This window comes from Salvia splendens, chromosome 14 (genome assembly GCF_004379255.2).
Source record: "Salvia splendens isolate huo1 chromosome 14, SspV2, whole genome shotgun sequence".
Lineage (NCBI taxonomy): Eukaryota > Viridiplantae > Streptophyta > Magnoliopsida > Lamiales > Lamiaceae > Salvia > Salvia splendens.
Genome location: NC_056045.1, coordinates 19,322,377 through 19,337,012, shown reverse-complemented (window position 1 = coordinate 19,337,012; position 14,636 = coordinate 19,322,377). Strand labels below are relative to the sequence as shown.

The following is a 14,636-nucleotide window of genomic DNA, read 5'->3' as shown; positions in this document are numbered from 1 at the left end:
AGAACTTACAAGCATGTTCAGTGTAAGATTCTAGGAACGTATTGAATTATAATTATATTTACTGAAACTCTATTTAAATTGTACTCCATATTATACCAATAATCATTAAATGCTATGCTATTATGTAGCTTTTTAAATCACTCAAAACATTTTCTTACTTATTTGAATATATCATTCACCATATAAGGCAACCGGCGCCTATGGCCTAATGGATAAGGCGCTTGACTTCTAATCAAGCGATTGTGGGTTCGAGTCCCACTGGGCGTGCTACAATTTTAATTTATGGATTACTCTTTTTTTTTAATAATGTTTTCGATTATTCATTTTATAAAAAATAATTGGATTTTAAAAATCTTGATTATTATCTTTTTTGTTTTCAGTTCACACATATATATACCTTTTATTGTACAAACCAAAATTGGGTGAGCTGAATCACCGTTTAATTGTATACAGAAGAGTGGAGAAATGAAAAGCTATTTATTAAGAAAATAATCCATATAATATAGTATTCTACAGGCTATGCTCTGTTCTGTTCTGTATAAAACAATGTAAGTATGATAATATGACCGATTTACATGAATCGATGCTGCTGCTGCTAACAAATTGTAGTTGCCATCATTTCCCAACCTTGTTTGTATATGAACCTCACTGCAACTCTCCCACAGGTGCTTCATTGAGCCACAAGAAATGAATGAAGTCGTATAATTTCGCACTTACGCTGACCTGCCACGAAGATATATGTCACACAATCAACATCACCAAAGATATATGCAACTCCCCTAACTAGACTGATTCTACTCACTGTACCTACCTTGTAAGGTGTTGGGTTTAACCTTCTCATGTGGTCGGGCCGCATCTGCTCCAAATGTTTAATGCACCGTTCTCTGATCACCTTAAGGGGCGGTAGCTCTTCTCTCACTTTTCCTTAAAAAACCAATTCCATAAGAATGTCAATACGAAGAGTTATTTCTAAACCTCGTGATGTGATGCTGTCGGTGTCCTATCATGGACTAAACAATGAAGATTCTATACAAAACCGAGAACATGTTAATAGTTCCTCTTTAGAATCAACTTGTACACAGGTTTTAGTCATTACGAAGGCACTGAAAAAGCCAGTTCATACCTGATCTACCAGGCCAATAACACTTCATAAGCTCCTCCACTTGCTGTGGTATCACGTATGCCCTCTTGGATTCATTGAATGGGTGGCGACACAAAATGCGTTCGCCTGCCTGCAAACCAAAATAGGCAGCAAGGTCTGGGAGTTTACAACCATTTAGGCAGTACAATGAGCCATAAACATCTACTTTATGGAGCATAAGTTGAATAAGATGAAAAGATAAAGGAAACTTCTAGATTCCATGTTACTCTCATATGAAACACAGTTTAACATATGTGCATAAATTCGACCAATAAAACAAAATGATAAATCACTGTAAACAATTCTCAGATTTATATTAACCATGCTTCTATAACATGTACACGTTCCAAAATTCAAGATGTGCAAATTATATATTCAAACAGCACTAAAAAGGTACCCTCATCATATCTTAGTTGAGTTAGACTAAAAGTTCAGAAGAGCTGTATAAACTCATAATAACTTTACCTTGGGGGGTGTTTCATTTTCCCCTGTCATAAGGTCAACAAGAGGGTAGCCTTCCTTCCCGTATAGTCTGTAACTTCTTTTTTTGCACGGAATTGAGACCTGAAACCAGAGATTAATGAATTTCCATACCAAACATGTAAAGTGATATCATGAAGACTATAACAAACATGTAAAGTGATTACAAACCTTTGAAACATCTTCAGAAAGTTTAATGCGAGGCTGGTTATTTATTTCAACCAATTTGAACACAACACCAAGGGCTGGTTGAGCATAGCACGTTACCAAATGAGTTCCAATACCAAATGCATCAACTTCATGACCCTGGACAAAGAAAGATGGTTAAACAATAAAGATTCTATACTAGGCATTTAGTAACCTGCATAGCATTATATGTCCTACAACCAATAGCAAATAATAGTTCCCAGAACAACGCCTAATTTCCATCCATCTTTGCATCATTCATTCTCATTCTACAGTTCAGTTCTTTAATAAGAATCAGGCAATATTATTTAGTTTCCAGAAAATAAAAGCATTGAATGAGTAAGTCAAGAACAAGCCTTAATACACTATGCTTAGTGCTATGCTGATATTCAAGATTTTTAAGGTGGATGTGCATACCTACGAATGCATTATAGCTATACCTGTTTGTTCAGAGCATCCAAAGTTTCTTCATTGAGGTCATTACTGGCCGTAATGTTCGTCTTTCCAAAATCTGGCACTCCAAACTCCTTCTCAATGGTTTTAAAAAAATTTCGAGCCTCACATGACAAGTAGGCAAGATCACCAGAGTCCAGCCTGATACCTACTGCCTTGTACCTGCAAAACATTCAGAAAATAGGTAATGAAAGAAGAAGAATAAAAACTTCAAGCTGTAAAACTTGGTTTGAGCCTAGATGTAAAACTTGGTTTGAGCCTAGAGGTGAATCAAAATTCTCAGCCTTGGTTGTAAAACTTGTTTGAGCCTAGATGTTTGGTGGATGTATTTATTGACAATAAACTGAACTTAAATAAATGAAACAAAAGAATTAAGTCTTTAGGTTCAAAACATAAGATCTTATTTACTCAATTGAACACACATGGATTGCTGCATGGATCAGTTGCTCATATGACACTTGCTAATAGCCATAGGATGATCTAATTTACCAAAAGTAGATATATACGAACTATTAAATGCAGAAATAGTTTCTCTATAAGTAACGTGAGCATTATTACACCCATTTACTGGAATCCATATGATTGAGAATAATATCAACTAAAGGAATAAGCATTTCAACTCACCCTAAATCATGCAGAGCTAGAGCAATTGCACAAAAATTAGGAATACCGCTTCGCATCACCTGTTCAAATTGATTTTATGATGATAATCAACATCAAAAGGCAGAAGATGTCAAGAGATGAAATTGCATTGTTACAGTAAAATTAGTGAAATTGACATGAAACGAAACTCTGGGTGTAAGCTACATGTCCTGATACAAGTATTCAGAAGTATGGAAATATGGAAACAATGAGAATATACCAAGTCAACCATAATCAAGATTTGTTTACATTCTGTTCTACTACTCATTATGTGCAGGAGCTAAACAACAAGATAACCAAGATGCACCCAAAAAATTGAGATCAGATTACTTTAAGATGCTGAGAGTGTTTATGAGATCTTTCTTTATTCCTCTATGGATCATGTTCACTGTCATAGCCCATGTAGTAATTACAAAGAACAATCTTGAAGCTAATTTATTTATGGATTATCAGGTTAAACAAATATAATGGCCTTTTTACCAAACAAAATAAATCACGGAGCACCATTTGTGTGGTTCCACGAAGATGGACTCCCTCCATAGCTATGATAAATTATACAATTACAAATGTAAATGAATAAATTTAATGTCACTTACATCATATGTGTCAACAAGGGCCAAAAAGTTGTTTGGGAAGGCCAGAGCATACGAGGCAAAAGCAGCTAACTCACTTTGGTTTGTTTCACCAAAAATTCCACCTAATAGATTCGACCGCTGAATAGGTGTATCTTATGATCAGCCACTAGTAACACTAACAGTAAATCTCAATGACATCAATATTCAACACACCTTTAGTTTGTTTAACCAAGCCTGTGCCGAACCAACAAAATCCTCACAAACATGGGAGCCATCAGAACTGTGAAGTGATTTCTCTGTAATCTCATCAGGGCTCTGCACAATAACTTGACTGGGTAAGATATTCATGAAGTAACGGAGAAATGCAGCATCAAATAGCTAGAAGCTGTTATTCACACAGAAGTGACTAGGACAACCTTTATGATACAATTTAAATACCAACTTTAGAACCATTTTACCTGGCCAGAAATGTTTTGATACATCAAACAAACTTGTGTTGCATGTATCCAATATTCAGTTTATACTTTATAGCAGAAGTAGACTCTTGTAAGAGCAACACTAAATAAAGCAAGATGCATTTGCTCAACTTGGAAACGTAACTAATTCTTGAACAAATAGATCAGTTAAAAGACTCGTGCTGTTGCAGTTTCTCTACAATTCAGTTTTTCCATTTTCCCTTTTCATTTTTTGTTTGTTGTTGGGGGAAGAAGGACGAACCCAAATGTGTAACTCTGAATGCAGAGCTTCTCAGATAAGTAAATAGTTTCTTTTGTATTGTCTAAGAGAATGAACTAATCTATAATCCAAAGGCATATTTACATAAAAAGATTATCATAAAGGAATCTCAATCCTCTGAACCAATTTAAAGGATCACCATATCTCTTACAGCAGTCTACATATAATAACTGACGGAAATGTAGGGGAAAAGTAGCTGTGATCTCAGAGGGAATATGAATCAAATTCATGTATATTGCATTTTACACTTACCATGAATGAACTGACAAAGGCATGAGAATGTGTCCCACGAAGTGGTATTCCAAACAATTTCCCAGCAGCAACATTGCTGTTATTACCAAGATCAAACATGAAAGTTACAACAAAATCATTATAAGGTAGTTCAAATAATGTAAAGCATAAGCGACGTGTGTGAGATCATCATATCTAAGGGGATGAAATAGTTAGATTTTATTTCTTCAAGTCTTCTCTTGTTTACCCATTATGTACGGTAAAATCTTGGGACGTGTATTACTTGTTAGAAATGGAAAGCACAATTTTGACAGCAGTATTGCAAGAATTTAATAAAACGTTGCTGAACTGCATCCAAAGCTAGCAATTTCATCATGCAAACTAAATAGACTTGGGTATTGGTTTTGTTTTAAGACGAAGGTCACTTAAGATGTGAACAAAATACGGATGTAATACAACGAATACTTTATAATTACTCACTATGTAGCATTGTACTGGTTTTTTAACTCTTACCAATCTTCATAGTGACTTGTGGTCTACCGTCTATGTTATTAATATTTTGAATTTAATTTTGCGAAGAACAAATAAAATAAACATTACTTCAAACACATAAAAATTATACTTCCATTTTTATATTCATGCATCTGTTAATTCTCAAACTGCAATAAAATTATAAGCAAATGAAATAGTTTTAAAAGTTGTCTTTAGCAACTAGATATGGAACTTAAGCGTAGCAGCTATGCCTAATAAATATAACATCACAGACAATGAGACAAATAAACAACACATTCATATCAATTGGTTTAGTTAACAAAGCAATCACATCCAGAATTAGCTACCCACGAATCAATTATTATCAAATGCAGCTTTTTTTAGCAGCATCATGGCATAAAAGTTTTCATTAACCAGAGGCCATCCTGCCCGACTATTTGTTTCCGTACATAAGTAGAATTCAATCACTCACCTCGATGGTGGTGCCACAGTAAAACCATTTGAAAAAGTACAAGGTTGATAATTTATTGCAAATTACCTTGTAGCATCAAATCCACCCATATAACAGTATTTTGATGCCCCAATACCTCCATCAGGACCCTTAAAGAATACAAGACATACATCACCTCGATATAGCACAACAGAGATTAGTACATCAGAATGAAATAAGAAAGGGAAGTTCATGTTACATGTGCCCGTCGCAGTCCAAACTCAAGAAGAAGCTTGGATTTTCCCGCAACAAATCGATGCCTTGCAGCATTGGTCGCAACTAATGAAGCATAATTTATGAGATTAACAAGTGGGGTTTCAAGCAGTTGAGCCACCTTAAAAAACAGCAGTTAATTAATGAGTATGAAGAAAGAAAAAGACAAATCATGAGCTGATTAAACCGTATTACAACAAATGATGCTTGCATAAAAAGGTATCTCAAAGAGTTACTTACAGCTACCGGCCCTTCAACCCTCAACAATGGTATCTTCGGAGATACAACAAATCCTTCAGAAATGGCATGTATCTCCACATCTGAACAATCTAAGCCCCGTAGATAATCATAGAAGCCATCCTAAATTCAATATTGATGAGTGAAGGTATTCTCAAGTACAGATAAGTATTTTATCGGAACAATGTTACTAATAGGTTATTTTCCATGTAAAATTACGCCCGGCATATGTAATCCTTAGTGCCAATATTGTTCAAGCTCGAATGTAAGAAAGCAGATTGCTAATGGGAAGAAACATAAGCAAAATAAATGAAATATGGCCATGTGGTGAATACAAAATCTACAAACTCCTGAAAATATTGCTATATATGACTTCGTTGTACATCGAATATTATGCCACGGATTTTAGTTCTACAATAACAAGAACTATCAAGGCATCCATGCTTCAGAAACTATCAGGAAAACAAAAGTTAACATTTTGAGCTACTAAATATAAATATTTCATATGGAAACATTAAAAGTATATACTCAAGTCATGTCCAAAGATAGATCATATCAGTCTGAATATTTACTTTGAAAGAACCATTAAAACTGGAATAACATTTTTACACGGATCTTTTCAGTACATATCAAGGAAACTAATATACCTCACACGATGTAGGTAAGGTTTCCTTTATAAAAGCAATTTCATCCTCTGAAAATCTAAAGTTAGCAATTAACTTTATGCACTCTTCCAGACCAGCAAATACAGTATATTCGCCACCAAAAGGATTTCTACGGAAATATAAATCAAACCTGGAAGAAAATAATCTCGTAAGTGATAAAGCATTTCATTTATCTTCAACATTTTCTACTGAATATAAACAATACTTATAACCAATTCTGTATAGGCCAAAACTTACGTTATAGAATTTGAATGGATAGATATAAGGTAATTTAGACTATTGGTAGTGGATTGAGGGAGTAAGCGACCAAAAAGAACCATAAAACAGCATATGTGAATGTGACTACCCCCCAGCCCCCTTAGCAGACAAAAGTTAAGTAGCTAAACGGAAAGAGAAGTTTTTTTATACAGTTTGATTCAAATATGACAACAATGAACTTAGTAGACTTCATTAATCAACAGTTAATAAGGCAACTCACATTTATCACAGTGAAACAGGCACAAAATAAAGCAAGTGAGATCAGTGGCTAGCTAGTTATTACTAATTCTCAAACAATCGAAAGTAATCACAGAAAAAAGTTCTCATCTTTGCCCCCTCTGTGTCTCCAAATCAAACACATCCACATCAAATTCAAAATTTCGATTACTCTACTCAATACACCAATCATGCATGCCGAATTCCGAAATCTGGAAGACTAAATTGGGGCATAAATTCAACTGAAAACTTCCAAAACCAAACATGCAGCAATTAACATATAAAAACAAAACTAAATTGAGGAAACAATAATTGAATAAAAAGTGAAAAGGAAGAGATTACACGGCACGGTCGTTGTGTTTGCCGGCCTTCCAGTAAGCATAAGCCATGGTGAACTGATAGAGATCCGTCAAGAGAGGTGTCACCATTGGATTGGTGGGGCCGTCGATGCCTTCTTTGGTCTGCCCGTTGGCCGCCATTTTTGATTTCCAATCCAAACCGAGCTCCCCAAACTTCAATCCACTCTGCACAGAAGGAGACAATTGGTGTGATCGTAAACAACGCCGCGCCAATTTGTTTCGGTCCAGAGAAATAGAAGAATGTTTTTCGTTTGTGGAATTGGAGATTTATAAAAGGTATATATATATATATATATAAGGATGGATAATTTATGAGGAAAAATGTAATCTACAGGTCAGGGACAGGTGTCGGTCATGGTTTACTATTTGGGCCAAGCCCATTCTTTCGAAATACGGTTGGGCTTTTTCTGATACTCAAGCCCGGTTCATGAGTAGTTTGAGTTAGAGATAAAAAATGATTTCTAGCTGTTAATACGAAATTTTGGAAAACAATATTTAATGTGTTAAAATAGAATGAGTAAAAGTAGTTATTGTAATAATGATAAGGGAATTGTGATTAAAGTAATACTAATAAAGACAGTGAAAAAGCTATAGGTATATTAATGATAGTTTACTTATTCTACAAAGTGGATAATGATAAGACACATATTTCGTTTTTTTGACAAACAAAAATTATGTTTCAAAGACAAAATTAAGTGCGACGTTAGTCTTCTGAGACGAAAGTACTCCCTCTGTCTGCAAATAGGAGTCTCGTTTTTCTATATTAGTTCGTCCGTGAATAGAAGTCTCGATTCATAATTACTATAAATGGTAAAGTGGTCCTCACATTCCACTAACTCATTTCACTCACATATCATTTAAAATTAATATACACAAGTGAGACTCATATTTCACTAACTTTCTCTCACCCACTTTTCTTAACATTTCTTAAAAGCCGTGCCGGAAAGAAATGAGACTCATATTCGCGGACAGATGGAGTAATACTTATTTTATTTTATGTTTGAAAATAAAGAAAAACATTTCAAACTTTGAATTTTTATGAGTAAATTAAAATAAGTAATGAATAGCATAAATGTATTATAATTAAAGTGTATTTTCTCCGTCTATGACCTTTTGATCCATTTTATTGTTTTGGAGTGTCAACAATTTTATATCCTTTAAATTTTTAGTGTGTTTTCTAATAATCAATATTACTCGAATTTCTTCATATGCTATTACTACATAAGTTTTCAAGGTCGGAGACTCTTGGACGGTGTCAATGAGTTGCTCGGATTGTATTTCCAAGATAGGCTTCGTGGTTCTGTCCACTTTGTTCTTAGGTCCGCTCTTGGAAGATTTGAGTATGACAACCAACTTATTGGGTGATTAGTATTTTATTTCCAGAAAGTCGCAATTCATTTATATGAAAATCCATTTGGACTTGGGATCATAACGTTTAGAGTGAACTATAAAATGGTCTCTAGACTATGAGTTTATCTCGCTCATAGTTCTTGGACTTTAAAAATATCGCCAGACATCCCTGGACTAAGGGTTTATCTCAAAATTGGTCCTTTTGCCATTTTTTTATACGAAAATATCATTTTGAGGGTTTGGGCAATTTGGTCTTTTTACACTTTTAACATTTTAAATCTGATATTATTTCAGTAATGTATTAAATCTGATATTATTTCAAAATTATCATTCTTCTTCTCGTTTGTCATCCTTCTCTTTGTTTCTTTATTTCAATATTAGATTTAATTTTATAAAATTAAATTTTAAATTTAGATTTTTAAATATCAATAAATTTTTATTAATTAAAATTATTAATTCATGGACACTATAAATATTGATTAAAACTATTAATTTTTGTTATTTAATACAATATTTAGTTGAATCGAAGAAGTACGGAAAAATAATATTAATCATGATGGAAAAATAAGAGCTATTCTACTTAGCCTTAGTTCGGTTGTTATAATTGTTTGTGATTATATATTATGAAGTTGACTAAAAATTTGATACTACTAAAAATTTATATAGGAGTATTTTGTTTAAATTTTCTAGTTAATTTCGATTGTTTTCAAATAAATAAAGGAAAATTAAATTAGTCTTACATTAGATGCATATTTATTTAAGAATAATCGTGTTATATGATCTATTTATGATTAAAACTATTTAACATTGATTAAAACTAAGTTGGCGTCGGCATACCTTATTGATTAAATATTAGACACTATTAAATATTGATTAAAACTATTAATTTTTGTTATTTTATAATTTTAATAATAAATAAAAATTTATTGATATTTAATCTAAATTTAAAATTTGATTTTATAAAAAGAAATCTAATATTGAAATAAAGATACAAAGTGAAGGATGACAAAAGGGAAGAAGAATGATAATTTTGAAATAATATCAGATTTAGTAAATCATTGAAATAATATCAGATTTAAAATATTAAAAGTGTAAAAAGACCAAATTGCCCAAACCCTTAAAAGGGTGTTTTCGTATCAAAAAACGGCAAAAGGACCAATTTCGAGATAAACCCTTAGTCCAGGGATGTCTGACAATATTTTTAAAGTCCAGGGACTATGGGCGAGATAAACCCATAGTCCAGGGATTATTTTTGTAGTTCACTCTAGCATTTATACCCTATTTGATTGAATCCATATCCGGTCGGGTGAAGCATCAAACGCCAATCTCCCAGACATATCATGGTCTTTGTCTCGCACTCGTTGAAGGATGTTGCCCGGGCTGAGGACTTGTGGCTCAAGGATGCCCCAAGCTGGTCGAAGAATCTGTTATTGAGCCAAATAGAGGAGTTGGCTGGACGGGAAACACGCACGCCCGTCTGCTCGGATTGGTCAATATCACACGCTGCATGTATCTAGGGAGATCAACACGGGTATGCATGTCTCGTCCAAATCACGCTTGGACGGGCCACATGGAGAAGGCTACAGAGTTTCAGCGCCGAAGGCCGGACAAATGGCTCTTGACCTGATGCCGGCCGGACGGGTAGAATGACAAGATTTCCACTTTGTTATCCATTTTATGTTATTTTTAGTTCCTTATTTTGGGACTATTATAAATGGATCCCCTAGTTATCTTCTTCATTAGTTGATGAATGTTATTGAATGTAAATGATTCATCTGATAGCATCTCTTTGAGTGAGATTTTTATCCAATTCCTAATTTGATAAGTTGTTTGACTCTTTAGATTGAACCAATTAGAGGTACGCACCTATGGTTTGTGTATCCATAGAGAAGTGGAGCCAATTAGAATTTTATCTTGGTGAAAATTGTCAAAAACCGCCTTCATCTTTTTTGGAGGAGGTCTTTAGATCCCAAGCATAATCTCCCCTCTTATACACTTTTTCACCTTCTAATCCTTGCACCATGGAGTATATTTTTAGCATCTAGTTGTGGTAAATCCACTTTATCTTTTGTATTAATTGGAAGTCAAACATTATTGGACACATGACACATCTTGAAAATATTAGATGAATTCATTAAGGAAGAATGGAACTCCCTATGTCTCAATTTAGTTGAGTCGTATATTGTTTGAGTGATCTACGCAAATGGTCGCTAAACTATGCGTTTCGCACGCAAACGGTCCATGAACTTTAAAATATCATGGGTAGTCCCTGAACTAAGGTGTAATCACATTTATGGTACTTTAATTTTGAACTATTATTCATCACAATTTTGCACAAAAAAATGCCCCTAAAGCATGGAGAGCATTTTTGGACTTTCATAGTTAGGTACTGGACATGATATTTTTCTTATAATTTGAGTACCTCAAATGATATTTTTCACTTCACTTTTTCAAACACTCTATGCCAGATCCTCTTCCTCTCTCTTTCTCTAAAACTTTTATAAAGTAAAAAAATAAAATAAAAAATAATATAAAATTCTTAAATATATTAATTATAAAAATTAAAATTATAAATTTAATTTTATTATGATTCAGTTATTTTTTAATATTAAAAAATCCATAGATTTGGATTATTTACAAATTAAAAATTAGGGATTATTAAAAAATTAATTTTTAATATTAAAAATAATCAAATCACTCAAAATTAAATTTAGCTACAAATTACTTGATAACTAAATTTGTAATTTTAATTTTATGGAGTAAATAATATATTTAAAAATTTTATGCTAGTACTTTTTATTTTTTATTTTTTATTTTTTACCTTAGGGTACTTCCTCCATCCCATTTAAGATGTTATGAGATTTTAGAATTAGTTGTTAGATACATAAAGTAGAGAGAAAAAAATGTAGTTGAATATTATAATGAGGAGAGTGGAGATAAGAGAGAGGGATTTATTTCCAAATATAGAAAGTTGAAATCTTAGATGAGAAAAACTAAAAAGGAAAGACGAACATCTTAATTGAGACATAGATAATAAAGTAAGAAAGAATAAAGTAAGAGAGAAGAAATGTGTTGAATTTTATTAGAAAATGAAATGACTTCACTATTATGGAACGTACCAAAATATTAAAATAACTACACTACTATGGAACAGATGGAGTAATATTTAACAAATCAATTTCTTAAATCACATGTTCAAAAGAAATGTACAGACGAAAGGATTATTTATTTATAGCTTTTTATTTTAATAAAAAAAAATTGAAACCACCCCACCCCCGTCCCCCGTCACATCGCGGAACTCACAACAGGCGACTTCACCCTCGTTGTGCCCATCCCCGCACCTTCAGCGCCACCTCCGACAACGGAATACGCCACTCGCCCGCGAAGGTCAGTGCGGCGCGGCACCCCTTCCAAGCCTATGTTGTGTTGTGAGAGCATCTCCAATGGCGGACGTCCGGTCGGACATCCGGTCGGACGTCGCGACGGGCGACCGGGACGTCCGCCATTGTGGCGTTTAGGGTCGGATACGGACGTCCCGTGAGGACGTCGGGTGTCCTCGGACGTCCCGGCGACGGGCGGGCGGACGTCCGCCATTGTGGCGTCCAGTCGGACGTCCGGTCGGACGTCCCGTTTTTTAAATTTTTTTTTAAAACTCTATATATACGGCTCGTTGAATTTTATTTCATTCGCACCACTTGTGTTAACAAGTTTCTCTCTCTACATCTCTAATTTCAAGTATATCTAGAATGTCTAGTGAAAGTGATAGCGAGAATGAGTTGGAGGTCGCTGTTGAAGGTGCGATAGAGAGGCTGCTACAACAGAGGTTGCAGCGGCGGCAGCAGGCGGCGGTACCTCGGCCGATCCATCGTCGAACTCAAGTACCCCGTGACCACATTGCTGCACATATTCGGTTGTATGCGGACTACTTCGCTCCGCAACCGCGTTTTGGGGAAGCCTTATTCCGGCGACGCTTTAGGATGCATCGTCCGCTGTTTCTGCACATCGTGGGTGCTTTAGAGAGAAGATACCTGTATTTTAGGATCAGAGAGGATGCAGCTGGCAAACCCGGACTCACGCCCTTGCAGAAGTGCACTGTAGCAATCAGACAACTAGCGTATGGAGGCGCGGCCGACATGTTCGACGAGTACCTCCACATTGGCGAGACGACAGCCGTCGAGTGTCTGTAGAATTTTTGCGCGGGCGTGAGAGCGATATTCGGGGAGCGGTATCTTCGGAGTCCGAGCCCCGAAGACTGCCAGATGCTGATAGATATGCATGGGTCGGTGCACTGGTTCCCTGGGATGTTGGGCAGCATAGATTGTATGCATTGGAAGTGGAAGAACTGCCCCGCCGCCTGGAAGGGGATGTACACTACCGGCTTCAAAGCCAAGCATCCCACGATGATCCTTGAAGCTGTAGCTGACTACCGGCTGTGGATATGGCATGCTTATTTTGGAGTCGCCGGGTCCAACAACGACATCAACGTTCTCCAGTCGTCGCCCTGTTCAACGCTCAGTGCAATGGCGTTGGTCCCGCCATCAGTTTCGTCGCCAACGGCAACCAGCATAATATGGGGTACTATTTGGCGGATGGAATATACCCAAACTGGCCCGTCTTTGTGAAGTCAATCAAGCATCCGCTCGGACAAAAGAAGACTTACTTTGCGAGCCGTCAGGAAGCAGCGCGCAAGGATGTGGAGCGGGCATTTGGTGTGCTCCAGAGTCGGTGGGCGGTTGTGAAGGGTCCTGCACGGCAGTGGTATATTCCCAACATCGGCGATATCATGTACGCATGTATCATAATGCACAACATGATTGTCGAAAATGAAGCTGCGGAACTGACTCAGTGGACCAATGAAGATGATACGGGTGCAGGTCCAAGTCACGGCGTGACCACCGCGAATGTGAATATGGGGGTACCTCATGGAGAGGTCGCGCGTCTGCGTGCATTTGCCGACATGCGGCAAACAGATGCCCATGTTCGACTTCAGCAGGATATCATCGAAGAGGTTTGGACTCGGAGGGGTTGACGTGATAATGTATGAAGTTTTTTTTATTAGTATGTAATTTTTTTTTTCGAATCATGTATGTTTTTTCCGATGAAGTTGTTAATTTTTCCCGTTCGTATTCTCGGTCAAATTTTATTTCCGTAAATGTAAATTGTTTTATTTGTGAATATATGATTTTTTTTTATTGCGGGATGTCCTAGTGGGAAGGGCGGACATAGGAGGGGATGTCCTAGTGACGTGGCAGTGGGATGGGAAGTCCTAGTGACGTGGCAGGAAGTGTTTTTGGGATGTCCTAGTGGGATGTCCGCCCACTGGAGATGCTCTGATGCTCTAAGTAATGAAACTTTGAAAGGGCAAAACAATGATTTAACATGAAAATACGGAGCGTGGCATGCAAGCGCGGGGTGGAGGCGTGTGGGGATTAATAAATACGAGGTACGGACATTGGTCGCTGGGAAGAACAAAAGAGGGAAATGGCCCTACTCTTGGATTGGACTTTTCTCAAAAGTTTTTCCATTTATTGCTATTCTACCATTTTCCTTTTCTGATTCCAAACCCCATAATAATCCGCAATTGCCCTTCATCCCTCTATCTATTTACATTATTTTCCTTTTTAGATATTGTCGGACTTATAATATATTCTATTTGTGTTATCCTCAATAATTAATCGTAGTTAACGCAATAATAATAGTATGTGATAGGTTTTCATCTTCAATAAAAACGACAACGACAATACCCCTGAAAAAGAAGTAGTCGATTTTTGTGTTTTTCGTGTGGTGTGGTTTGGGTTCGTAATCATTCATCGTGAAATACCTAATGTGGACATGCGTATGATGTTTGATAACCCCTACAAACATCAATTATTTTTCCTTTTGTTGAAATTGATAATTGTGATGTTTGCCCAA

General features: G+C 35.9%; 1 protein-coding gene and 1 non-coding gene across 2 annotated transcripts; one reads left to right on the top strand and one right to left on the bottom strand.

Annotated features, from left to right (window-relative positions):
* The first annotated feature begins 194 nt into the window (after positions 1-194).
* TRNAR-UCU lies at positions 195-267 on the top strand. The gene has a single exon. It is a non-coding gene; the product is annotated as a tRNA-Arg (tRNA).
* Positions 268-458: 191 nt separating this feature from the next.
* LOC121765935 (nicotinate phosphoribosyltransferase 2-like) lies at positions 459-7,630 on the bottom strand. Its single transcript, XM_042162232.1, has 15 exons — positions 7,357-7,630; positions 6,523-6,670; positions 5,879-5,998; positions 5,625-5,759; positions 5,474-5,535; positions 4,465-4,540; positions 3,691-3,792; positions 3,499-3,615; positions 2,885-2,943; positions 2,248-2,422; positions 1,793-1,927; positions 1,607-1,705; positions 1,124-1,232; positions 812-924; positions 459-723 (listed from the first exon to the last, which is right to left on the bottom strand). The coding sequence occupies exons 1-15, from the start codon at positions 7,491-7,493 to the stop codon at positions 646-648; spliced, it is 1,665 nt and encodes a 554-aa protein (XP_042018166.1). The 5' UTR covers positions 7,494-7,630; the 3' UTR covers positions 459-645.
* Positions 7,631-14,636: the final 7,006 nt, after the last annotated feature.

Coding starts and splice junctions, on each gene's coding strand:
- LOC121765935 (XM_042162232.1), bottom strand. CDS start 7,493: ATGGCGGCCAACGGGCAGACCAAAGAAGGCATCGACGGCCCCACCAAT. Junction 3,793..4,464: donor CCTTTGTCAGTTCATTCATG/GTAAGTGTAAAA, acceptor GTTATTGTGCAG/AGCCCTGATGAGATTACAGA. Junction 1,706..1,792: donor TTTCTGAAGATGTTTCAAAG/GTTTGTAATCAC, acceptor CTCTGGTTTCAG/GTCTCAATTCCGTGCAAAAA.